Source organism: Dicentrarchus labrax, unplaced genomic scaffold, assembly GCF_905237075.1.
Source record: "Dicentrarchus labrax unplaced genomic scaffold, dlabrax2021, whole genome shotgun sequence".
NCBI lineage: Eukaryota > Metazoa > Chordata > Actinopteri > Moronidae > Dicentrarchus > Dicentrarchus labrax.
This window is the reverse complement of record NW_026136713.1, coordinates 32527481-32554722: the sequence shown is the minus strand read 5'-3', so window position 1 is coordinate 32554722 and position 27242 is coordinate 32527481. Positions and strand designations below refer to the sequence as shown.

Below are 27242 nucleotides of genomic sequence, written 5' to 3'. Positions count from 1 at the left end.
CATCTGATTGGTTATCAGAGAAAAAAAAACTATCAAAGTGCATTTCCTTTCACACAGTTTAGGTCCTGCTCTATGTGAAGTGTATTACCTCCCACTCTCATCTGTTCACTGATCAGTTCTCAACTTAGTCCATGTTCACTCAACCTTTTGACTCTGAAATTGTGATTGTAATATTCTGTGTGGTAGTGTTTCCCAACCTGGGGGTCGGGACACCCACTAGGGGTCACCAAAGCTTCCTGGGGGTTGCGAGGCCTTCTTGATTTTAAGCGGTACAAGAAACAAACGAGTTAAGTTTAGATATTTATTAAAGATGATCTACTTTGAAGACCTGAACACAGACTATATTCACAGAGCATTCACTCTCTGCTAAACAGCCTCGTCCTGCATTCAAAAAGTAAAAAAACACAAAGAGCGAATAGAACAATGAGAAGAAAACACCCAATTTGTCAAAAAAGAAGCCTTTAAAGTATTACATGGTTAAATCGATGTTAAAAAGAATTTAGTTTGCAGAGATGTTCATTTTAAATAGACACAAAATGCTACAATAGAACTACACAGTACGCCTGTGAAATCCCTGTGAAGGTAGTTTTTTTTTACTATTATTATTTCAAAAGTCTGTTGCTCACTGGCTCTGAATACATATACAGACAAACCATGGGTCACAGGAGGGGAGTGACCCATGGATTCAGCATGTGGGAGAAGTATAGATAAACAAAAGCAAGACAAGCTAACAAATGCCATAGCGAAGTAGATAGCTTCGAACTGCAGGTCGATTAGTATTGTGGTAGATAGGATCGCAACGAATAACGGCACGTATGAGCACAAGAATAAGAATGCATGAGTTGTATGAAAAGGAGAGGACTACAAAAGCGACGGCATTACAATGTTCACCAACTGTTGCTCTCACTGGAGATCTGGACATCGCTGTCAGGACCAGACCAGAACTCAGACGCAGACCAGAGTGGAAGTTTCAATAAAGGTGAATTTATTCAAGTAGCATAAACAGAATGTGGATTGAGTGGCTGGAGATTCTGATGAGTCAGAGAGTGGGAATGGGGTCCGGGCTTCAGTGCTCTAGGTCTTGCAGTGCTGGTAGGCAGAACAGGGTCCAGGCTCAGGGCGAGATGGTCTAAGGTGAGACAGGGAAAAAAAGCGAGTTAGCAACAGGTACTTCACAAGAGTGCAAATTCAGGTTGGCTGGCGTGTTCTCATACATATTCAACAATCCGGCGTTGAGTGTTAAGGAGAAACTATGGTGGCAGTGAAACTTGTGAAAGGTGAAAGGTCCTGTCTACAGCCAGTGTTTTTTTTTTAAATATCCTATTCAATTTCTGCCAATGGATCCTCCTAAATGTTACTCACTGGACCTTTAAAAAACATTCCAAATAATGTTCAAAATACTTTGCATGGTCACACAACAAAAACAATAAAGAAATGTCGAAATGCTTCAGACAGTTAATTACAGCAGGTTTACTGTCATATCCTGTCCTCTGTGTACTGCTGCTGTGTGTGAAATTTTCCACCTGGGATAAAAGAAAGTATTTATCTGATATGGTCTCCTTTTCCAAACAAAACAAAATGATAAACATGATGATGCACTGTTCCAACGCAGGGTAACTGCTGATACTGGGTACTGATCCAAATCATTATTAACTTATCATCACTTTATTTTTGTCTAATTTAACATCTGTAAGTCTCTTTGATATCTGGTAGTAATATACTGGTGCCCGTGCTGATTCAGCGGATTGTCTCGATGTATACATACTTATTTGGACTTTTAGTGATATACCCTTATGTGATAATACAATAACCAGTGTAGCATTAAATATAATTTCAACTTTTACTGTGAAAGACAAAATAATGTAGGGGGAAAGAAAAGAAAGCGGAACCAAAGTGCGGGTATCGTTGCACCACAGTGCCCAGATTTCCTTCACCTGGAGGCCTGCAGAGGTGGTTACGAGTATATCCTGGTAGTGGTTGACCACTTTAGCAGATTAGCGCAAGCCTATCCCACCAGGAACAAGGCTGGTAAGACGGTTGCTGACCGGCTTTTCAATGATTTCATCCCCAGATTTGGATACCCGGCCAAACTCCACCATGACCCTGGGAGAGAAAGAGAAGGAGAGTTGGAAGGACCACCTGCCCCATGTACTTCATGCATATAATTGTATGAAGCACGAGGCCACAGGTTTCTCCCCTCACTATTTGTTGTATGGCCGACATCCTCGCCTCCCTGTTGACATCCTCTTCGGCTTCATAACAGATGAGGGAACTGAAACCAGTGGACCAAGAGGATATGCTGAGAAATGGGCAGGAAAAATGGTTGAGGCATACCGAATAGCAGACGCAAACAGCCGACAGTCCAGCTCCAAAGGAAAGACGTACTACGATAAAAGGAGCAGAGGTGTGGTTCTTCAGCCTGGGGACAGGGTCCTTGTATGCAATCTCAGTGAACGAGGGGGCCCTGGAAAGCTTAGACCGTACTGGGAGCAGCTGATCTACATCGTGAGAGAACAGGTTGGAGATAATCCTGTCTACAAAGTAAGCCCTGAGGCGGGAGGCTGACCAGTTCGCACTCTGCACAGGAACCTCCTGTTACAAGTCAACGACCTACCTGTAGAGCCTCTTCAGAACCCGACCACCAGCACAGCTGAGTCACAAAAGAGAAAGAAGAGAGCTTCAGACACCCCGAAACCCACACATGAGACACAGAGCCCAGATGTAAGTGACTCTGAGGAAGAGGAAGGCGTGCCTCGTTGCTGGCTGCAAATACCGATGGAGAAACCAAGAGCTGAAAGTCACTTACCTGAGTCACATGTTACTCCTGACTCCCAAAACAGATCTGAACAGAATGAGACCTACCTGGGAGAAACAATTCACAAAGAACCTGAACAGGATAGAGAGAGTGTTAGAGGTGAGGAACAAGGGACATCCAGTGAGGATGAACATGACATGGAGGAACTGCAGGCTGTCCATCAAGAGAACAATGTCCCCACACCACAAACTGAACATCAGATCTCGCTGAGACAGTCCACCAGAGAAAGACGGCCAGGTTATGTGTTTACTTACCCATCCCTGGGTCAACCAGCTTATCACCCAAGGCCCACTGTGAGTGCAGTTGGAATCCAGCCGGTACAGTGTACTTACCAGTGCCTCTGTACACCATACTTCCACCGCTTCCAACCCCCATCCATCACCCCATACCCTTATCTACCTGTCGTGTACCCAGCTCACTGTGGATGAGACGCCTTGAGAGACAATTACATACATTGCATACTCACCAGATGAGATCTGAAACACGCACTTTATAGGACTTAAAGGATACATTCATTGAGAGTTACAATGTGTTTTGTTGAAAAAAAGAGAAAATGTATGTTCAGAGTGAAATTATTTAGAATATCTTGTGTCAGGAGCCACTTTTATTTGTTGGGGAGTGTGTGATACACCCTTATGTGATAATACAATAACCAGGGCAGCATTAAATATAATTTCAACTTTTATTGTGAAAGACAAAATTAATGTAGGGGGTAAGAAAAGAAAGCGGAACCAAAGTATCATGAGAGGTACCCCCCTCTTCTCTCAGACAGAGATTTGGAGACGAAGATGGCGGTTCGCTCTTTCACTCACTCACTCCGTGATTCTGTTTTCCAGGTTGGTACTCTGTAAAAATTACAAACTGTTTCCTCCTGAAATGTACGGTGGTGTATTGGAGCTGTGATGAGTCTGTTGTGGAATTTTTGATGTTTGAAGCCGAGCTAAAGAGCCGCGTTTATAACCGCGGGAAACGGGCCTTTGTAAACAATGGAGCTAGTGAGCTAACAATTAGCAGCTGTGTACTGTGACTGTATGTGTGATTGTGGGTGCTGGTGTCCTCACTCCCTGGTAATGTTTTATTCAGTTTTTAAGATATCCTGACATGTTATAAATGATTGTTAATGTTAAGAGAAGAGAGGTATGTTGTTTAAAACTTAAAGGGAGTTCTTCCTAAAGTTATACAGAAGCAGTTAGGTGTCTGGTCTGCGTTTAAAAATTTATCATAAGTTGAACAGTTATCCCTATGTGTATGTCATTTAAATATTAATTTACAGCCAAAGAGGGTTTATGAGTCACATTATTACATTAGTATGATGGCGGGTTTCTGGAGTTAAAAACAACTATATAAATATAGATTAAAACCTGATTTATCCATTTGATATTATTGCACTTTAAAGAAAGAGCGATATTTATTTTTGTAAAGACAGGATGATTTCTGTGAATGTGTGTGTGAAAGATGTTGCCAACTGATGTGTGGAGAGTAGAGACAACTGTATTAATGTGTTTAAATTTAAATTAACAAATGAACACTGAAACTGAAACATGTTTACACTAGGGGAATGTTTATTGTTTTATACCATGATTTTGCAAATTTATAATAAAGAGACATTTGGAGACGAAGATGGCGGTTCGCTCTTTCACTCACTCACTCCGTGATTCTGTTTTCCAGGGTTTCCTCTAGGAGAGTTGAGCGCAGTGAACCCCGATAAAAATCATTTGTTACTCCAGTTACATAATTTGAAACTCGTAACATTTTCAATACAGTGTTTTTTGCTTCAATGGATTTCACTCACCATCAATTCACCATTTACTTTTAGGGGTGAAAAAAGAGGGAGACACAGTTAAATTGCATATTCACAACCACTAAAATTTAACAAGGTTTCAGAATTAAAAAACCTGATTCATTAGCATTCCCCCCAGGTTGATGTTCCCTAACCCAAACATTTACGTACCGTTTCCTGCAATGACTGCAACTAAAAGTCTTTTCAAAATAAAAACAAAAACATACCCAATTCATTTTCGGTAAATTAATTAAGAAGTGTTCATTATAGATGTGGAAGTGTTTGTATTAACAAAGGAAGCCGTACACACATGAAATTAATCAAGTTGTTGTTCACAAATTCTTTTGCATTGCATTGATACATATGTTAGGATACATAGGTTTTCAGAGGCAGTTAACAGTCTTAAAACAGTTAAAATCCTTCACGGGTCTTTAAAGATGAATGAAACTAACTTTAATAGATATGGGATACGCAATGCTACAGGATCTCACCAAAAGCGTAACTTAAATGTGGTTATTTTTGCATCATAATGATTAATTTTCTCAGAAATATTATTCATTGTTTGCAAACACTTTGAAAACATATAGAAATATAATGTCAAAGTTACGAACAAAACATCTTTCAGTTTATTTAACTTCTGAGGTGCTACCTCTGCTGTCGCAGTGTATTTTTCCACGTACTATGCAACAAAACATACATAAGCATCCATTACTAAATCCATTATTTATATCATAGATCATATCACAAAAGCCCTGACGTCAGTGTAGATCGTCTCTTCCTTTGCTGTTGCGTTTCGTTTGCCTGCTTTGCCAGCTTTCCTCCTGGTAAAGTTTGGTGTAGAATAAAACAAAGAGTCCTCATTTGTCTGAGGAAATAAATGTACAATTACTGTCTCTATAAACAGGTCAAAATAACTGGAAGTGTTTTTAGCTACATCTTTTAATTCCTTACTTGCTGAATTTGCTGACCATCACTGGCTGTTGCAGCATTTGTTTGCAGAGTGACAGCAGCTGTATTATTAAAAACAACAACAACACCAAAACGATTAATTGGATATCACTTTACCGAAGCTGAATGACACTGTAGGCTGACTTATACACAGCAAAATGTGATTTAAATGACTTTTAACTTTTTGGAAACACAGATTAACAGATCTATGTAGAGTAATGTCTCTTACCGTTACAACAATCACAGGATTTTTTCACAATGGCATAAACAAGGAAGGCTATAACAATCAGACTTATAGCCAGAGCAGCACACACCAGATAGATAATTGTATTTTCTTTCTGTGAATAAACTGAAACATGAGCAAATAATTAAAGTTCAGAAAAGTAATAAATAATTTACATTACGTGACACAATGATAACAATTTCCCCATTACATATAAATATTAAGCACTTACCTTCAGTGTCCAGTTTTGTTCCATTTCCAAATAATATCTCTCCACATGAGGCCACAGCACAGTAATAAGTCCCAGCATCAGAGGAGATGATGTTCTTAGAGAAGTTGTAGACACATTTCTGTGGAGAGTGAGCCTCAGGACTCTTCTCACATTCATCACCACTGTTTCCATGAGTGTAAATTAAACTGGGATGAGATTCATCTGATCCAGCTCTGAACCAGAACACACTGTGATCTCCTGGACATGTTTTCTTCTCAGAGTCAGAGAGGACTGAACACTGCAGAGTCACTGGGTCTCCTGGACGGACTGAATCAGACAGAGGGACTTGAACTACAGCAGTGAAATCAGGTTCTGGTCCTGGGAAACACAAAGACAAAAATAAACATACTTTACTAACTTTAATAAAAATAAAAGGAATTGAAAATGTGAATTTATATACATAAACACTTTCCTGTAAATTATGGAAACATTCCAGTAAGTAACAGTAAGCACTTTCTTTATATATATATATACATGTAGGTCAATCAAACTGTGAACTACTGTTATAAATGGTGTTTGATGTGAGCATGGTGATTACATTTTTCAAGAATGTAAAACGTGTACTTGCTGTATTTTATTTACCTTTAACTCTCAGAAATGTTCCATTCAGAAATATCATGTCAAGGTCTTTTACTTTGACACAGTAGTAAACTCCAGTATCACTTAGCTTTGTTTGACTAATATGCAGGAGAAATGTTCCAGGCTCTTGTTTTGCTGTAATGCGAGGAGTCTTGTTAACACCATCATAATCAAAGGAAAATGTTCCTCCCAAGAATTCAGGCAAATCTCCAGAAATTAACCTGAACCAAAACAAGGTTTCTTGCTCCAGAGCAGATGTCTGGCGGGTACACGTCAAAGTCACATTGTCTCCAACACCAACAGTCTTCGTCTCAAAGATCAGACTGTCTGTGCATCCTGAAAAAAAAAAGGAACACAGTTGTTTAACATCAGAGAAATAATAATTTATAAATTACTGTAATAATATAACAATAATTTAAATATGTATCTGGAGTAAATCTGACATTTCTACATAAACTTACGCCCCACTCTGAGCATCAGCAGTAAAAAGAATATGATCAACATCTTCTGGTAATTGCGCTTGAGAGAGCAGGTATATTAGATCATATTAGAGGATGATTTGCATTAATGTAAGCATATGAAGTGGGAGGGAACAATTTCAGAGCAATCTGATTGGCCTCTTGTTATGATGGCATTTCCCTCACTTTCTTTTTCACAGTGGAAATTATTTCAAAAAAGTTCCAACAACAAGCTTTTGTTACATGTTTTGTTGGGTTTCTATTATTGACACTGAAAGTAAACACAACAGATTTGATTTGATTTTAGTGTGACTGTTCAGCTGATACTCACTAATATGATGAAACTGTTTAACACACACACATATCACCTTAAATGTTTTAATGCTCTACAGTACATCCGTTCTTATGTCCTTTACTGTTGTATTACCATAATTATTGGGATTGTAGCCCGGTTAATAGAATGTTTTTAGTGATTTTTACAGCCTGACTGGGGTAGGTTAGGTAAGGGATTATGCCCGACGAGGTGTCCATTGTCATCCCACTTATACCATGGTCACTTGCCAAAGAAAAACAAAGATCTTTATATTTTCATGCGTTTTGCAAACAAAATCAAGCCAAAATTATGTTTCCCTGGAAACACCTGAGGGTTTGAGTAATACCTGGAAGAATCATTACAATCCTTTAAGGTTCTAATGCAATGGAAACATTGTTCACTATTCCAGTTAACAGGATGAACCATATGTGTTATATAGTTCCCTCCACTCAGAGTGCTTAGGCTAGATTTTCACCCACAATAACGCATGTGTACTGTCGGCTGCAGCCTGAAGTAGTGAGCTGAATAGCGGACAGGATGTAGGAGGTATATACTTTTTATAGAAAGTATCAGTGAGTTCAGAAGGACACTGTGGGGGCTTATGTGTGCCATTCGCCATTGTGGTGTTCAGAAGATGAGCCACTGAAGGACCACAGTCAGTGTAGTGAGATATATATTTATGAGCTATTTAGCTAGCTTGTTTTCATTCAGTTCATTTTGGCGCGTTCATTTAGAACAGAAACAGACATTTTCACTGAAACTACTTTGTCAGATATTAATGGACACCCAGCAGCCAATCAGAATCGAGTATTCACCCAGACCATGGTATAAGCAACTAAAACTACTTGGTTGAGGTTAGAAAAATATTGGAATTGTGACAACTACTTAACTTTGATTAAGCCAGTGCAGATTTAAGTCCAGCCACACAAGTGTTTTCACTCATGTTAAATTAGTACTCTTCTCAGAAGTGTGTGAGCATTTACAAACTGCACTTGACTGACATATCCTCACCCTGGTCTTGGTGTTGTCTCACGTTAGCACACACCTTTATCAAGCTTAATAGCACATCAGGTTCAACAACATCATGCTGTTCCCACCGTAGCTTCACCCTTCTTCCACCTGACTAGAGGTTTATTCAGATGTGTAACTGAAAAGACCTGTGTGGGAGTGCAGGGCCTTTAAAGTCAAGCTGTTCACAATGCTACCTGAATGATTCAATATAGGAGGTCCTACATTGGCCCTAAACATTAGCATTGGATGCACTGCAGAAAAACCCATGTAATTCCTAGAGAGACTGGATTAACAACTCCTTTATGTATTTCTATGTCCAAGCATTTACATTTAAAACCACTGTTACTGTTAAATTAGCACTAAACATAAAATTGTTTTTCTGGTTATCCTATAGTTTTTGGAGTTACACTGACAATGATAGGGGTCAGATTAGTCTTGATGAAAATACTATTATTATTATTATTATTATTATTATATTAAACACTATTATATGCTCTCTCATTACATCACTGCCATCCTTCGATGGAAATCAGATGACCAAAAAGAACAAGGTTTTACAACCATTTTTGTTCACTAAATGAGTTGTTATTTTAGAGGGAGTATTGATTCCATTAACCTTTTAACTATAAATGTACATCTACAACATTTTTGTTACTGCTCAGTTAAACATGCATATAATTGATCTATTTGATTTGTGTGTATTTAAAAAGCTATCTTACATTTGGTGCAAGCCAGCCAGTGTAGATGCTTCATATCGTTGATGATGACCCGCCCACTCTGCCTGTCACCCACGTCAGCAGGAAGAGCACAGCAAACAGAGATGAGGAGGGCTGTTAAACCATCCATCTTCTGTACTTGTTTCACTTCTTTTCAGGGGCTGATGAAAGGCAGTAGAGTAGACTTGGAAGACTGAGAGAGTTTTAAAAAAAAACTCCATTGCAGAAACCAATCCAAAGTTTTAAGGGTGGTGACCCACTTTACAACTGTAAAATGTAATCTAATTAAAACAGAAACCTGTACTTCACTTTATGTCCTGCTTTGTACTTTCACACACACAAACACAAATAAACATGATGCATGGAAACTTTAGCATTGTGGGTTGTGGTTGGGTATCAAACTAGGTGTGAATACAAACCGGCGTGTCTATCTTTCATTTCAATACCCTTTATTGGCATGACATTTGACATGTGTTGCCAAAAGCACAATTATTATAATAACAACATTTAAAAATAAAATCCAGAAAAAGCAATCAGAATACAAATAGTTCAGAAAATAAAATATGTATTTCATCATCTATTTTGTTAATTTCTAACTGTATTCTTTTATTTTTTTCATGTTGTTAATTTCTCACTCTCTATTGTAGCCTCAGGAAGCTGGGCTTGAGTGCTGTTTTTATCCTTTTTTTTTTAAATAACACAGTCATTCACCAGTCCCACTGATTTTTCCTGCAAATGCTACTGTTGTTGCTGTGCACCTCTCTCTGGCTCTCTCTCTCTCTCTCTCTCTCTCGCCCAAACTGGTTGAAGCAGACAACCACCCACCTAGAGCCGAAGGGTCTGTCCTAGGTTTCTGCCTCTTAAAAGGCAGTTTTCTCATGGTGGTACTGTTGGGTCTCTGTAAATAATGTTATAAGGAGTTCGGTCTAGACCTTCTCTTTTTGAAAAGTGTATAACTTCTGTTATGAATTGGTGCTATACAAATAAAATTTAATTGAAATTGAATTAAAATAGGTTTAATAAACTTTTAATATGCTTTCATCTCTGCTGCTGTCAGTTGGCATTTAAGCAACCCTCCCTTAAAATACGATGACAATACAATGGAGTGTAATTGCCAAAGACTACCTCATCTTTTTGGTACAAATGTCAATAAATAATGCTCACTCTTAATGAAGTATCTCCTGATTTAACTAATATGCATCTGTGATATTTTACAATCGCAGATGCATATGGTTGCGGATGTTTTTTCTTGCATGTTTAAAAACATAAGAACAGTTGGAATTAATATATTAACAGGCAAGTGAAGCAAAATAAAACATATACAATTGTTCAACTAAAGTTAGCCTGCTGAAACCTGTTGTAGCCCTTCCCTCTATACACATCCTGTTGTAGTCAGGTTTGTTCTGAGTAAACAGCCTCGACTGTTGGTCAAAGGGCAGAGAAATGGCTCACCGCAGCATAAATCTGACAGTGTAGTTTCATGTGGCTTTGCTTCCTCAATACAGACATGCCGAATGCCTTTAAAATGTGCTGTGAGACCAGAAGTAAGAGTAGTGGTCCCCTCACATTTTTATTCTGTATGTTCTTTTGTTAGCCATGCTTCTGTCTACAGTTGTGGGGACTTGTGGTGGATGTTAGCGCGTTCGTTGATTTGCGAGTAAGGAGAACTCGAAGTCGGAAGTCCGTTTTAGAAAATGTATTTGAGCATTGAAGAATTAAAAGAACATGTACATGGACTCTCTTTGTTCTGAAAACCACAGTTCACTGACTCTGAGAGTGAGTGAGTTGCTGCAGCCAACGTCCCAAAAAGAAGTGCCTAACTTACAGGTATACAGAGTTTCGTATAAGAATGTGCTGCTATCTTATTGGTCTAGAAGTGTCGATGGGGAGGAGCCGTGGTTTAGACTTAGCTCCCCCCTGATTGGCCCATCTCGATGTCCGTCCTCTGCTCCGGTCTCCAATCAGAAGGGGTCAGCAACCTGGGGAGGAAGAACCCTGCTGCCTCTCCTGACTGTTAACTCCCTTCACAATAAGAGCATGCTGTTAGTTATATTACACTCTAGGTGTGCAGATCTTTAACAACAACAACCTATGTGTAACCAAACCACGCCCTTAATGTGCACACAATTATTCTGTGAGTGAGCGCATCATAACACTTATGTTAAGTAGTATAAAAACACTCATTGTTTCTGATATAATACAGCACTTGTATTGCTATTGAAATATTTATCCCTAACATGGACACTACATATAGACTGGTTAAAGAATTGTAACTTGTATCAATTCCGATAATAATGAGTTGATCTGTTCTTAAAAAGCAACTAAAACATTACAACACAGATACCACACAGAGGGCTCTATCTTGCACTCAGCGCAATTGACTTTGTACACTGTAGCTTGTATAATTCCTATTTTGCACTGGACGCACATTGGAATTTTCCCTCCACCGACGCACGTCCTTAAATTAGGGAATGAACTTGCGCCCCGGGGGGGCGGTTCAGCGAAAAGAGGAGGCTTGTTCCGGTGCAAACGTTCCCTGGTGCTATTTTGCTGTTTCAGAAAACAATTCCGCCACAGACCAGGAAAAACCTAGTCTAAAGTCAGTGGCGCTTATTCAGATGCTATTTTAAGGGCGCAGACTTGAGGGGATGCACGTGAGAGGCCGCAGCAACATCGCCACCCGGTCAAGACGGGCATTAATACTTTGCCGCATCCCGGACAGCTCCCGCTCCAGTATGTCAAACCCGGTTTGCTGCAGGAACGGGTGGTCCTCCGGCGTGTAGTGGGTCTGAATCCTCTGCACCTTGGTGTTTGCGCTGCTCCCTCCTCAGCTGGCGCTTGCGCACTGCTCCTGAGGCCAGGGTCTTCTTCCTGCGGAGCTGTGTTACATTGTTTTGATTTATTGTATGGCTGTGTTACATTTATTTCATGTCATTAATGTCACTTCTCGGTCTTTTACAGCCCTGACGAGAACGTCGGTCTCCTCGGCTGTGAACCGCTCTTGGTGTGCGCCTGGCAAATCCGCCGTCATAATAGCAATCCACCATGGAACAAGCGTGCCTGCTTTTAAAAGGAATGTGAGATGACGCTCTGATTGGTTTATTGCATGTTACGCCCAAACCACACCTATGACTAATGTAGCTACTTCAGACCAACCCATTTTAGATTTGCGCCGGGCGCAAGAGTCATTTATCCCGCTGGCATAATAGCAACAGCGCAGAGATCCGCCCACAAAGCTACTTGCGTTTTGCGTTTGATACTTGCGTTTCAGATCGGCAAGATAGGGCCCAGAAACTTTATATCAGTCGTGAATGTGCTTCTAGTGACTATCAAAGCTCCTGCAGACTCTCTGTGTCTCCAGCATGGACATGGGGAATCTGACAGCAGCTGCTAATGGCGTGTTAGCTCCATTAGCTGTGACCACCGGCCGACTCGCACTTCAAAGTCCTCTTTATGTCCTTTTAGTGTTGATTTAGACATCTCAATTCAGACTAATTCAAGATATCTTAGATATCCTAAGGAGAACCAGAATAATACATAAAAAAATACTTTTATTCCGTTTTAAGTGTCACAAACAACAACAACAACAACAGCAAAACAACACAAACTAATGGAGATTAGGCTAGCTTAGGGACCATTTGTTATTTATCAGAGGGGAGGGGTTGGCTGAGTTGTCACCTTGTTTTATTATAAAAAAAATCTTTCCCACCACGGAGCTACGGTACAAGTATTTTTCCATGAGCTTCAATGATTGATTGGGGGAAAATGCATGACCCTCCCTCCACCATCAGCATATTTTATTATATTCACACCAAAGGTTGGTAGTATTAGGTAGTAAATAAAGAGCAAAGGCAGACCTTTCAACCATTACGTTATGTAGTTAACCACGATTCTTAAAGCTTGGCCCTCTAACCAAACTACCAGCCTAACCTACTCTCCTATAGTTCTGCAAATGTTATCATGAGCTCCATGGACAGTGCCATACATTTATAATTAAACAGCGGCCTGCTAATATTTAAGCATCACAACTGCTGATAGGCTATTTATGGAGGACGCCATCATGGATTTTACCAATAATTTGCTCAAACCTCAGTCAAATAGAGCATAAAAGGTGGTCTTTATTGGTGTAGGTAGCCAAGAATGGAAGGCAAATAAATACACATTTTGACATGTTGGATGCCCATATATCTTCACGGACTAGCCACCAATATATCCAAAAATAGTGTGAAGCCAGTAGCCAAGAGGTTGTTTTTAATTTGTAGTCCCTGGACAAATGCAAACAATCACTCTCAAAGAGAATATACGATTGAAATTACAAGTATGGGGAACATTAATCAAAATAAAAGACAATATTAATATTAATGCATTATTCTGGACAACAATTTTCAAGTACTAAAACATGCATAATGTAAAAGCACATACAAAAGTTAGTAGGAATATGGAATAAATGAGACAACATTGCTGCATTGTTAGACAATACTTGAAACATGCACAGAAACACAGACCTAAAAATCATGCACAGTATACATCAATCTGACACAATAACAACAAAACCACGATAAAAGACATGTATGCAGGTCTAGGAGCTAGTGACAGCAGACCACAAGGGAAGTTCAGCAGATAACAGACTGAGTAGAATCAGATGCAGTGGAGAGTACTAATTAACCATTTCTTTAAACAGGCTTTAAATATGTTGTATGTGTCCAGGGCTTGTTCAGATGTAGCCTCTTTTGCAAGTGCAAATTTGTTGCAATGCAGCTGTATTTTTTGGTCCATGTCGCATCGAGATGGAAAAATCCTTTCAGAACGCAGTATATGCATCACGGGTCACATGACAAGAATTAACCAATCGTATCCACAAGACATGCTGTGCAAGGACGTAACAACATCTGGTTGAAAAGTCAGCCAAACTGAAGACGCTATTTGTTTCCTTTTCTCCACACAAATCGAGCAGTGAAGCTGGTAATCCATGTATCTTTGTTTTGACTTTGACTAAGTTAAGTCAGTGAGGGCTACTGCTAAATTATAGCAAGAGTAGTTAACAGCAACCCTTGGCTTTTTTTTCTACTTCTATTTAAAGCTTCCTGTGGAACTGTCTTGAAGACACAGTTATGCTTACCAAAATATATTGTGTGTGTCCTAGAGATGTAATTTCTTTATGAATCATTTAAAACACCACTTTTTCTGAATACCTTTGAACCTGCATTGTTTACAGCCATGTTTGCTAGTTAGAAGTCATCAGAAAAGTGCCCTTATATGTATGGTGGTATACACGATACACAAACAACGTGATTCAAATTTAAACATTACTCCATGTTGTGACCTTTAAATACACACTGTGTCAATAAGACAGCTTTTGGGGTTATTAAAAGACTTTCAGTGCTTATAAGCACAAAACAATTCAAACATGTATTCCGAATAAAGACACTGCTTTGGAATTAATACAAAAACAAGTACATGTGGATTTCCTGTCAAATGACAATGAATCACAGGTTTGCCAAACATGTATGGGGGGGCGGGTCATTTTCTACATTTCAGCCAATCACTGTGGTTTCTACTGAGTAAACCTTCATTTAGGTGAGAAGACAGATCAGTAGTACCAGACAAGGGTGCTACACCACAATGATGGGAAGACTGGCTGCTTTGATTCTTCTTAGTACAATGTGTAAGTGAAGTTTTTATCTGATGTGAGAAAAATACTTCTGCAAACTTTGGTTTTTACTGTGTGTGAAAATATGCTTATGTGCATTATGTGACCATCTACTAATCTTTGCAATGACAAATACATTTCTACATTTTTCATTTTGTCCTCTGGTGTTGTAACTCTCTTCGTTTGTCTCTTTTCTTCAGACCTCACACTGCAGAGGTTCCTCAGCAGATCTCTTTGACTGTGGTTGAACTTGGTGGGACTTTTACTTTTCAATGTCCAGCCTCTGAGAATCAAAGCAAATTTCACTGGTACAAGCAGTCTGTTGGATATATGGTCCAAACAGTCGCTGCTGTTATACTTGGCAAAATAACATTCAGCGAACCATTTATAGACTCACGTTTCACAGTAACCAAAGTGGACACTCACTACTTTCTTACAATCAGAAATATCACCAAAGAGGATGAAGCAACATACTTCTGTCAAAGTGGAGCAACGTACTCACAGAGTTTTGTTAACGGCATCTTCTTGGCTGTGAATGGTACAATATCTGTCAGTGTTTGTGCTTATATAAATTATCCTTATGTCGTACAAATAACAGATCGTTAATTCCTTTCATATAGTTTTTTACTGAATCACACAGATCGTAATCAGCAGAAATCTGTGAATGTGAAGCAACGTCCAGAGACAGCATCAGTCCAGCCGGGACACTCAGTGACTCTCCAGTGTTCACTTCTCCCCAAGAACAAAGAAACCAGAGTCCAGTGTCCAAGTGAACACAATGTGTACTGGTTCAGAGCTATATCAGGACAATCTCATCCAGACGTCATTTACACTCACAGGAACAGCAGTGATGAACAAGAGGAAAGGAGCTGTGTCTACAGTCTGTCCAAGGTCGAGGGATAAGGGATGAGGGATGAGGGTAAGGGTCGAGGGATGGGGGAAGAGGGGATGAAGAGTTTAGGGATCAAGGGATATAGGGAAAAAGGGTATCGGAATGAAGGATAAGGGATGAACGGATGGAAGAAAGGTGGGTTTGTTGGCAGATGGACAGAGGGGTTCGGCAAAATGGTAAGAGGTGCGAAAGGGATGAAGCTAAAGTGTGCAAGGACGTTGAGCGAAAGGAAACGGCGACCAGATTGTCCATTTGGGGAGTCAGAAGACGGTGGCTGAAGACCGTGGGACTGAAGTCGGAACGGCGTCAGAAGCTAGTGCCAATTGTTTTAATTTCTGTAACGAGAAACGAGACAGTGTGTTGACGATTGTGTTTTTTGCAACCTGGGATGTGAGAGGCTAGGGTGAGCTTCCGTCTGAACTGCATTATATCAAAGCAATGGGACTGGTACCTTGTTGAGGTGAGGTTGGTGAGGATTTTCTTGGACCATTTGTGACCCCAAAGAATAGCTGCTATGATTAATGGGTACGTTTCGCAGGTGGCGGGGGAAGAAGAGAGGGATGTGAATTTGAGCAGCCGCTTGGCTGAAAACCGCCTGCAACCAGGGTGGCAGCTTCAGCGGAACGTGCTGCGTCTGTGAATAACGGCATGTATTCTAGCTTAGTGATGTGGTTGTCCAAAAGAATGAAATGCTGTTACGTGATGGGAGAAACTGGTGCCATAATTTTAGCTGATTTGCATTCATCGTCCGGTGTGGTGTGGTGTGTTCGTGGAGGGATGGGACAGAAGAGGTTATGGAAAGGAGGTGTGACGAGAAGGATCAACCTTGGGGGATGGTGCGGATTGCGTAGTTTAGGTGGCTGAGCAGCAAGAGAAGTTGTTGTTTAGTGCGTCTGTGAGCCAGGAGGAAATATGGGATGGAAGGAGGGATGTCTGTCGGACGCCGAAGACCAAAGACTCCCCTGGAGCTGTTTGAGGGCGAAGGTCTGATGGTGTTGGAGTTGTCGGTGGATGAAGGCTCTGAGTGTCGGGGCACGAGAAAGAATGGTAGGCGAAGAAGAAGACTCAGAGATTTCGGGAGTTTGCCATTCGTCTTCAAACATGTTGCTATCTGAACGGTTGAGGATGGTCTCGTTTCAGTGGTTAGAGGCATTCGTTTTTTGTGTTTCTTGTATGACGCCCATCATGTGGAACCTGAGTCGAGAAGGGAGTGAACAGATAAGGTGTGCTTAAGTAGAGGGCAGAAATAAGATGAGTGCAAGGTGTGGTCTTTGTTACCGAACCTAGTTATAAAACTTAATTTAAGCCCCGAATTTGTCTCAAAAGTCCTGGTCCAGGCAAGAATAAACACATGTACTGTAAGACTACGGGGTGGAAGGAGCCAAAACTGGCAAAAACACCTCTGTAATTTAGTCCCTGTTGTCAAAAACTCAATTCAAGTCTCTTGTTTGCTTAGCCACGTGTTTTAATGAGAGGATGACAAGTTTGAGTTTATTCACAATACCACTTCAAACAATAATACAGTTGGGGTACAAAATCAATTGGGTAGAGTGAATGGGTCCCCAAAGGAAGCTAGGAAAGCTTATAGGTGGGGGCCCATGGTTCATGAAAGGGTAGCGGTACAGACAATGGTATACACAGTTACCACCTGTAACCAGATGATGATAAGTTAATGCACGCACAAAGCGCACCAGAACATACATAACATTACATACATATACAATCATACACATACATCCCAGTAGTCCATGAGAAAACAGTTTTATATTAGATATAGGTTAATAGGAAATTATTTTTAGTTGTCTTTTAAAGTTGGAGATAAAGGGCAACACCTTGAGGCCGTCATCAATCCTGTTCCAGATCTGCGGCCCCCTACAGACAACACTCATACTGGTGTGCACATGTCAGCGACATTTTCCTAATATAAGTGGTTTTCTTCTCGTTTGTTATGTGTGCTGGGGGCTGGAGATGGGCACAAGACTACTCAATCTAGAGTTCAGCCTGTTGACAATTTGAAACATAAGGCAGGCATTATGATATTCATTTAGCTCAGCCAGTCTTAGTAACTCAAAGCAGTGGAATAGAGGGGGGGTGGGGGAATTTATCTCTGACCAGGACAGATGTTTTTTAAGATGGCTGGTGAAGGTGTTGCACCATATCACATTACAGTAGTTAAGGTGTGGTTCAAAGAGAGTTTTGTACAACGTGAGAAGGGCAGACAGAGGAAGGAAATCTCTGATGTTATAGAACAAGCCAACATACTTGGACAGTTTGTTTACAAGATGGTCGATATGACATTTAAAGTTCAGAGAGTCGTCAATGAGGACCCCCAGGAATTTAGTGGAATGCACTCTTTTTATCTCCTGCCCATTCATTTTAATCAGGCAGTGATCAGTGTTTTTCAATTTTTTGCTCGATTTGAATAAAATGAAATTTGTTTTGCTGACATTTAATGACAGTTTGTTACATTTAAACCAGGAGTCCACTTTGGTTAACTCTGAGTTTACTATATCTTGTAGGATAAGTGGGTTCCTGTGTGATGCGAACAAATTCGTGTTTCAGCAAAAATTATTTTAGGAAATATTTTAGAGGAATTTTTAAACTCATTTATTTATAGAATGAATAAGAGTGGCCCTAAAATGGAACCCTGGGGGACCCCGAAGATTATGGGCTTACAAGTAGAGTTATGATCATTGACATGGACATACTGTTCCCTCTCGTATAGATAACTTCTGAACCATTCAAGTGCTAGACCTCTGATACCATAGTGATGCAATTTGTGCAATAAAATATCAAAGTCAATGGTATCAAAGACACCATCAACACCACATTTTCTCTCTTCAATGCAGTCATTAATTTGTTCTATTAGGTTGAGTATTGCCATACAGGTTGTGCTCTTTTTCTAAAACTGTATTGAGAGGGAACAAGAATATCTAGTTTATCAAGGTAGCCACTGAGTCTATTGTATACTACTTTCTCCATTACTTTAGAGAAAGTAGGTAGAATTGATACAGGCCGGTAATTGCTCATGTCATTTCTGTTGCCCGATTTAAAAATTGGAATTATCTTAGCAATTTTTGTCATTTTAGGTACATTGCCAGTAAGTAAAGAAAGGTTTATGCAATGAGCCAGTGGCTCTACAATGACGTTTGCAATGGCTTTCATGATCTTACTACATATTCCATCTATACCAGCGGTGTACAAGCTCTTCAAGTCCAAAATTATCTTGAGGAGTTCAGTACCGTCTGTTGGTATCATGAAAGATGGTTGAAGGTGATACCCTGGGGTTAACTTATCTTCTTAGACAGATTTACACCTATTGAGGCGAAATGATTATTAAAACTCTGTGCAAGATCAGCTTTGGCATCACCAAGGTCAGGTAGAGCAGTAGGTTTATGTCTCCTGTTGAAGACTTCATTTAACACATTCCAAGACCTCCTGCAGTCCCCCTGTGAAGCTTGTAAGAGTTCTCTAATGACTTCTTTTGCTCTTCCTTATGATCTGCGTTAGTTTATTTTTATAGGAAATATATTTCTCTTTATTTAAGCTAGAAGGATTTTTCATGTAGGATTTGTAAAGCCTACTTTTATATTTAATAGACTTTAAAATTCCCTTTGTAATCCAAGGGTTCTGGAGGGTAGTGCTGCATCTGACAGTCTTCTCAGGGATTGTGTCTTTGATGGAGTCTTGAATGATCTTCATCAGACTGTCATATGCAGCATCAGGAGTCCCACTGTCATAGACAGAGTCCCACAACTTGGCCTGTAAGTTAAAACTTAGATGCTGTAAGGTTCTCTCGTTAAAGATTTTAGATTTAATTTGGAGTGGAGGAGAGAGCGATTTGCCAGAGCCAAAAAATATTGCAATGGGAAAATGGTCTGTGATGTCAGACTGCACGGCTCCCGTCTCCAGCTTGGTATTTTGAATATTAGTAATGATATTGTCAATAATCGTTTTGGATGTCTGTGTAACTCTAGTAAATCTATTAATGGTGGGGAAGAAAGAGGAGGAGTGCAATGTGTTCATAAAGTCATGTTTTGCCCCATCTTCCTTGGAAATATCAACGTTATAGTCACCAAGGAGTATACAGTCTTTTTTTTTAGCTTATTCAGTTTATGTAATAGATCTTCCAGTTTACAGCAAAATGTGTCAAGAGCAGAGTCTGGTGGACGATAGAGTACACCGACAATAAATGTTTTGTCATTATTGTTAATCTCAATGAATAAAGGCTCACAGTGGACATAAATCTAAATAAAGATCACAGGTTTTTACTTGGAGACTGCTCTTAATACAGAGGCAGACCCCTCCACCTGTTCTATTTGGTCTGTTCTTAATATGTAGATTGTACCCATCGAGGTTAAGTAAATAGGCATATGAGAAGTCATTGAGCCAGGTTTCACTACACCCAATAACATCAAAATGACAGCTTGAGTTAGACAGTAAGGAGGCTAAATCAGAATGATGTTTGTTTAGGCTTCTGATGTTTAGATGTAACAGCGAATAGTTATATATATCATTTAATGGTTTTAAGTTATCAGAGTCAAAAACATTACAAGTAATATTGCTCATATCAATGCAGTGCTGAGAATCTCTAACGATGTTGAAATCATCAAAAACCATAATATAAACAGTACAGATTGATCATGGAGTTTTCTGGGATTACATGAGACATTGACACGGTGGTAGCCGCAAGCACACTCGGAACAACCAAACACACGCACATAGACACATCACACACACTAAGAAGTATTCTGGTACTATTGTGTACCATTGTGACCGTCATCACCGCTGGCTCGCAAAAACGTAGCTTCTTGAAAATGAAAAGAAAAATGTCTCTCACCTCTCCGCCCTCCCGCCTGTAAAAAGGTTTGAGCCCCCGTAAAGGAGAGACAGGCTATTTGAAACATTAAGTCATGATAGAGAGACTGTCTCCCGTAATCAGCAATAGTAGAGACAAACAGATCACAGCTGTCAATGGAAAACGGAATGAAGGAACTCTACTCCAAACGACAGTAAGCCTAGCCTACTGGTCCGCCATCCTCTTCGCATGGATTTGGGCAAACTGTGATCTTAGGTGTTCCATGTAGGCAAGGAGGCAATGAAGGCATCAGCCTCAGCTACCGTGGGAAAGTGTTTCCTACCTCCCGACTCCAGCTTGATGTAAAGCCTGGCCTGAACCCTCGCTCGTACAACTCCGACATGACTGCCTTGAACTCATTCCGCTGGTCCACAACCTCTGGAGGATAATCCTCAAACACAAGGATGGGATGGTCCCGGAATTTCAGCCTACCCCTCATGGTCCGGGCATGGCGGATGATCTTGTCCTTTACCTGGAACCTGAGGAGACGAATGATGACCGGTCTTGGTCACTGGTTGGGTGGAGGTTTAAGTGCCAGGGCTCTGTGAGCCCGTTCACACTCCACAGGCGAATCTAGGACCCCTCCAAAGACCTCCTCGAGCATCTTGGTGAAGAAAGCTGTCGGTTGGGGCCCCTCCATGGATTCAGGTAAACCGATTACCCTGATGTTGTTGCGCCGGCTCCGTGACTCGAGGTATACAACTTTAGTTGCTAGTTTAGCATGGTCTGTCTGGAGCTTGGTGATAGCTTCCTTGGCAGCCTTCAGGCATACCTCTCGCGTGTCACCTTCACTCTCAAGAATTTCGAGTTTCTCAGCGTGTACTGTCACAGTAGTTATGACACTGTTAAACTTGGTCTCGAGAGCTGAGAGAGTTTGTTTGAAGTCCTCAGAGATGGCGGTTCGATGAGACTCAAGCAGGTGGGTGAGGGATGCCATGGTGACCGCCTCAGCGTTTGGGTCGGTCTGCACCGCTTTAGTTTTCGGCATTGTCGCAGCAGCTCAATAGCAGATCAGCAAGTTAGTGAATCTACTACTTTGGATAGGTTTAGGAGAGAGCTAGGTTACAAACAGTGAGTTTAAAGATGAGCAAACATTTAGCAAGAGCGCGAGACGCAGCGTGCTTCGCTTGTTACCACATCACGTGATTTTTGATATGATAGCAGTCACCATATTCCTCATGTGTGCACTCATTCTGAAGGCTCTGTTTGTACTTTAACAGCAGCAATGAGTGCTTCCCATCATCTTGGACATGACCAGTCCACAGTGGATCAGTCAAATTGGGTAAATATGCTTCTGGTAAATATGCAGCAGTGTGTTGTCCAATTTGATAAATATTCTGCCTACTCAAACTCTTTTTATTTAACAGATCTTCTAGACAGGACACACATAATACTATATAATATAATAACTGTTAAACTGCTACAATGATGTCTGGAATAGACAGACTGTGTGTACTCACGTACTGTTGTTAGAGCAGAATACCACAACCAGCAAAACCCCTCTATGTATGCAGAGCACGGCCTGTGAACTTTTATTCTCAATTGACACCTGATAGTGACAGGAAGTTGTCGTGCATCAGTCAGAATGTAATTATTTATAAAAAAGGGGGTTAATAGTAAATAGTCACAGCAAATGTGCCAGTATTTCTATAATGGGACATTTTGTCAACACCTCTGTGGATGTGTTTGCTTTGTATTGTTTACATATTTTTGTCTTCTCATATGAAATAACTATCTTCAGTCATCACGAATACTACAAGAAATGCACACACACAGTTTGACTGTGATATGCCTGTGAACTTGATAAATGTAAGGTTGAATGTTGGATGTATTGTAGTGAATGGAAAGTGATAGAAAATCTTCAGAATAACCAACACTTGTATTAATAAACAATAACAGATCATGCCAGCAGTTTGGCACTATAAAGCACAGTGTGATTTGTTTTTTAATATAGTTTGAAAGCGTTAAATATCAGTTTCCCTATAAAGTTTGTGTACTATTATTTTGACTACAGTCGTTTTTTTCTCCAACACATTTCACTAACTATGACCACATTAAGTCAGTCTTTCAATGTCAGTGATGAAAGAAAGTTGGGACACAAATAAAATGTTCTCCCACTTACAGTAATAAACTGATTTTAGTATGTCCATGTTAACAGAACATTTATTTTCTCAGGTTGCACAATCAAGAATAACCCAGCTGACATTTGTTTATTTATTGTTTATAAATACAGGGACAAGTGTGTAGCATAAACAATTTGCGATGCCTGTTGCTAGATGGGAATTTCAAATACATCAAACAATAATACTCCCAGCTGAAGTGGGGGTGTCACTGGTTCTTGATGAGCATCTTAACTCCTCAGCCGCAAAGACAAGGAAAGTAACACAGTCCAAAGACATTGAGGTTTGGTGAATTGGAGAAATTTTGCCATAGGTGTCAATGTGAGTGTGGGTAGATGTCAGTATGTGTTATCCCTGTCATAGAGTGGAGTTTTGTCCAGGAGATGCCTCACCTTCTTGCACAGTGTGAGCTGGGATTGAGAGCCTCCGGCGATCCAGCACAAGATAGGCTTGTGTATACAGTGGAAATTTTCAACCACAGACTCAATTGATTTCAGTCTTTTTCAGTCTAACTAGTTTCAAATGTATGGATAAACCTTTATTCAGAATGATAATATATACAGCATTAGTCACATTCTGTAACATCAACATCAACTGAAGACAAACAGGCCTGTTCACTCATTAATCCAACCCAAAAGCCTTGACAGCAGTGTAGATCCTCTCTCTCTCCGCTGCTTTTGCATCCTTTATTGCACCTCGGCCAGTTTTCATCATGGTGAAGACGACAGCAGAATAAACCTGCATGTCCTCTTTTCTCTGAGAATATATGAGATGACAAAGTTAAATAAACCTTCATAAATGTTATAATACAGTTTATCTATTTAAATTCTTTACCTGTTGACTTTTCTGACCACCACTGATTTTCTGCAGAGGAACAGCAGCTGGATTATGAAACAGAAAATATATAGGAAACAATAAATAAGGCTGCAGTAGTTTTAATTTAATAGCTTTGTATAGAGAACTGAGTGACTTCTATTACCGTTGTCACACTTGAAGGCGTAAAAGAGGAAGGCTAAAACAATCAGACTTATAACCAAGACAGCACACAGAAGAAAAACAACTGCATTGTCGGTCTGTGACCACATACTGGTTCCTGAAACATTAACAAAAGAAATACAAACAATGAAAATTAACAAAGAGTAAAAGTAAATTGTTTTCAATGTCACATCCTTGTTAAAGGATCTTAAATGTGAAATAAAAATTGACATACTGTATAATCTTACACTTACTTTACTAATTAACAGAATCATGATACAGTTACCTTCAATGTCCACTTTAATCAAAGTGCATTTCCTGTCACACAGTTTAGGTCCTGCTCTATGTGAAGTGTATTACCTCCCACTCTCATCTGTTCACTGATCAGTTCTCAACTTAGTCCATGTTCACTCAACCTTTTGACTCTGAAATTGTGATTGTGTAATATTCTGTGTGGTAGTGTTTCCCAACCTGGGGGTCGGGACACCCACTAGGGGTCACCAAAGCTTCCTGGGGGGTTGCGAGGCCTTCTTGATTTTAAGCGGTGCAAAAAGACAAAGAAACAAACGAGTTAAGTTTAGATATTTATTAAAGATGATCTACTTTGAAGACCTGAACACAGACTATATTCACAGAGCATTCACTCTCTGCTAAACAGCCTCGTCCTGCATTCAAAAAGTAAAAAAACACAAAGAGCGAATAGAACAATGAGAAGAAAACACCCAATTTGTCAAAAAAGAAGCCTTTAAAGTATTACATGGTTAAATCGATGTTAAAAAGAATTTAGTTTGCAGAGATGTTCATTTTAAATAGACACAAAATGCTACAATAGAACTACACAGTACGCCTGTGAAATCCCTGTGAAGTTATCAAGATATAACATTATTTTAAAATTAGGGCGGGGCAAGTTAAAGTGTTATTGTCACATTAATGCATTAATTAACACAGACAAATATTCTATATTGCATTAATGCAGTTTTTTTTTTTACTATTATTACTTCAAAAGTCTGTTGCTCACTGGTCTGAATACATATACAGACAAACCATGGGTCACAGGAGGGGAGTGACCCATGGATTCAGCATGTGGGAGAAGTATAGATAAACAAAAGCAAGACAAGCTAACAAATGCCATAGCAAAAGTAGATAGCTTCAAACTGCAGGCCGATTAGTATTGTGGGAGATAGGATCGCAACGAATGACGGCACGTATGAGCACAAGAATAAGAATGCATGAGTTGTATGAAAAGGAGAGGACTACAAAAGCGACGGCATTACAATGTTCACCAACTGTTGCTCTCACTGGAGATCTGGACATTGCTGTCAGGACCAGACCAGAACTCAGACGCAGACCAGAGTGGAAGTTTCAATAAAGGTGAATTTATTCAAGTAGCATAAACAGAATGTGGATTGAGTGGCTGGAGATTCTGATGAGTCAGAGAGTGGGAATGGGGTCCGGGCTTCAGTGCTCTAGGTCTTGCAGTGCTGGTAGGCAGAACAGGGTCCAGGCTCAGGGCGAGATGGTCTAAGGTGAGACAGGGAAAAAAAGCGAGTTAGCAACAGGTACTTCACAAGAGTGCAAATTCAGGTTGGCTGGCGTGTTCTCATACATATTCAACAATCCGGCGGGGACTGGAAGGTCGGCCTAGCTTATAAAGGTGAGTTGATATTTGGATGAGGAACAGGTGTGATGAGCCACAGGTGTGTAGGCAGGAGCTCCATCGACCACGCCCACCAGTGGCTTCCACAGCATGTGGGAGAGAGCAAAACACACCAAGTACACAGCAGACACACCAAAAGGGAGAAAAAGAACACAAAAACTACATTCTCACACATACCATGAAGGAGGCCTCGGAGTTACAGTGCATTACATTGATGGAGAGTGAGAGCTCACGTGATCTGACGTTGAAAGCGAAGTTGTGTATAAGTGCAAACCAAATGTTATTGCACTTTTGTTCATATAGCAGTACTTTTATAATAAAAGTGCTCAATACACTACTTTTGAATTCATTATTGAATATTGCGTAACTGCGATGAATCGTGAATTATCGCATAAAATCATGCGATTAATCACGTTTAAAAATGTTAATGGTTGCCCAGCAATAGTTTAAATGTTTAATTTTGTCATTCTGGCAAGTTGGAAATCTCCAGAATGACCAAAACTTTTGTACAATTAAAGATTAAAGATATCAAAAATAACACCAACAACAGTTTAGCATAGGAAAACACAGCATGTTTTATTTATTGACTTAGTTAAAGGACCAGTGTGTAGGAGTTAGTGGCATCTAGCTGAAGTTGCATATTGCAACTAATTGAACAGCGCTGCCGTCTGTATTTGACAATCTGGGAATGAGAACAAGCTGTGAAGTGTGAAGGAGAAACTATGGTGGCAGTGAAACTTGTGAAAGGTGAAAGGTCCTGTCTACAGCCAGTGTTTTTTTTAAATATCCTATTCAATTTCTGCCAATGGATCCTCCTAAATGTTACTCACTGGACCTTTAAAAAACATTCCAAATAATGTTCAAAATACTTTGCATGGTCACACAACAAAAACAATAAAGAAATGTCAAAATGCTTCAGACAGTTAATTACAGCAGGTTTACTGTCATATCCTGTCCTCTGTGTACTGCTGCTGTGTGTGAAATTTTCCACCTGGGATAAAAGAAAGTATTTATCTGATATGGTCTCCTTGTCCAAACAAGAGTCACACATGATGATGCACTGTTCCAACGCAGGGTAACTGCTGATACTGGGTACTGATCCAAATCATTATTAACTTATCATCACTTTATTTTTGTCTAATTTAACATCTGTAAGTCTCTTTGATATCTGGTAGTAATATACTGGTGCCCGTGCTGATTCAGCGGATTGTCTCGATGTATACATACTTATTTGGACTTTTTGTGATACACCCTTATGTGATAATACAATAACCAGTGTAGCATTAAATATAATTTCAACTTTTATTGTGAAAGACAAAATAATGTAGGGGGAAAGAAAAGAAAGCGGAACCAAAGTGCGGGTATCGTTGCACCACAGTGCCCAGGTGAGAGGTACCCCCCTCTTCTCTCAGACAGAGATTTGGAGACGAAGATGGCGGTTCGCTCTTTCACTCACTCACTCCGTGATTCTGTTTTCCAGGTTGGTACTCTGTAAAAATAACAAACTGTTTCCTCCTGAAATGTACGGTGGTGTATTGGAGCTTTGATGAGTCTGTTGTGGAATTTTTGATGTGTGAAGCCGAGCTAAAGAGCCGCGTGTATAACCGCGGGAAACAGGCTTTGTAAACAATGGAGCTAGTGAGCTAACAATTAGCAGCTGTGTACTGTGACTGTATGTGTGATTGTGGGTGCTGGTGTCCTCACTCCCTGGTAATGTTTTATTCAGTTTTCTTTAAGATATCCTGACATGTTATAAATGATTGTTAATGTTAAGAGAAGAGAGGTATGTTGTTTAAAACTTAAAGGGAGTTCTTCCTAAAGTTATACAGAAGCAGTTAGGTGTCTGGTCTGTGTTTGAAAATGTATCATAAGTTGAACAGTTATCCCTATGTGTATGGTGTTTCATGTTTTGACTCTAAAGTCATTTAAATATTAATTTACAGCCAAAGAGGGTTTATGAGTCACATTGTTACATT

The 27242-nt window shown here is 40.0% G+C and overlaps 3 protein-coding genes across 5 annotated transcripts in view; 1 reads left to right on the top strand and 2 right to left on the bottom strand.

Moving 5' to 3' along the window:
* LOC127374303 (signal-regulatory protein beta-2-like) overlaps positions 1-27242 on the bottom strand; it is a 44229-nt gene that overhangs the window by 2957 nt on the left and 14030 nt on the right. The gene's annotated exons all lie outside the window — the stretch shown is intronic.
* The window catches only part of LOC127374295 (uncharacterized), a 48103-nt gene that overhangs the window by 9271 nt on the left and 11590 nt on the right, over positions 1-27242 (top strand). Inside the window, exon 5 of one of the 2 annotated variants that reach the window (XM_051419457.1) lies at positions 21735-22516. The exons of the other annotated variant lie outside the window; for it this stretch is intronic. Within the exon in view, the coding sequence (XP_051275417.1) occupies positions 21735-21943 (209 nt within the window). The 3' untranslated portion in view covers positions 21944-22516. Of the gene's footprint in view, positions 1-21734; positions 22517-27242 lie in introns of those variants that run through there. 2 annotated transcript variants of the gene reach the window in all.
* Positions 4981-7142, bottom strand: LOC127374302 (uncharacterized). 2 transcript variants are annotated; one of them, XM_051419470.1, is made up of 6 exons: positions 7078-7142; positions 6620-6952; positions 5999-6355; positions 5773-5892; positions 5547-5605; positions 4981-5460 (listed from the first exon to the last, which is right to left on the bottom strand). In XM_051419470.1, exons 1-6 carry the CDS (start codon positions 7118-7120, stop codon positions 5332-5334), a joined length of 1041 nt encoding a protein of 346 aa, XP_051275430.1. In that variant the 5' UTR covers positions 7121-7142; the 3' UTR covers positions 4981-5331. The 2 variants fall into 2 exon arrangements, with proteins under 2 accessions (XP_051275430.1, XP_051275431.1); XM_051419471.1 differs by having other exon boundaries at positions 4981-5416.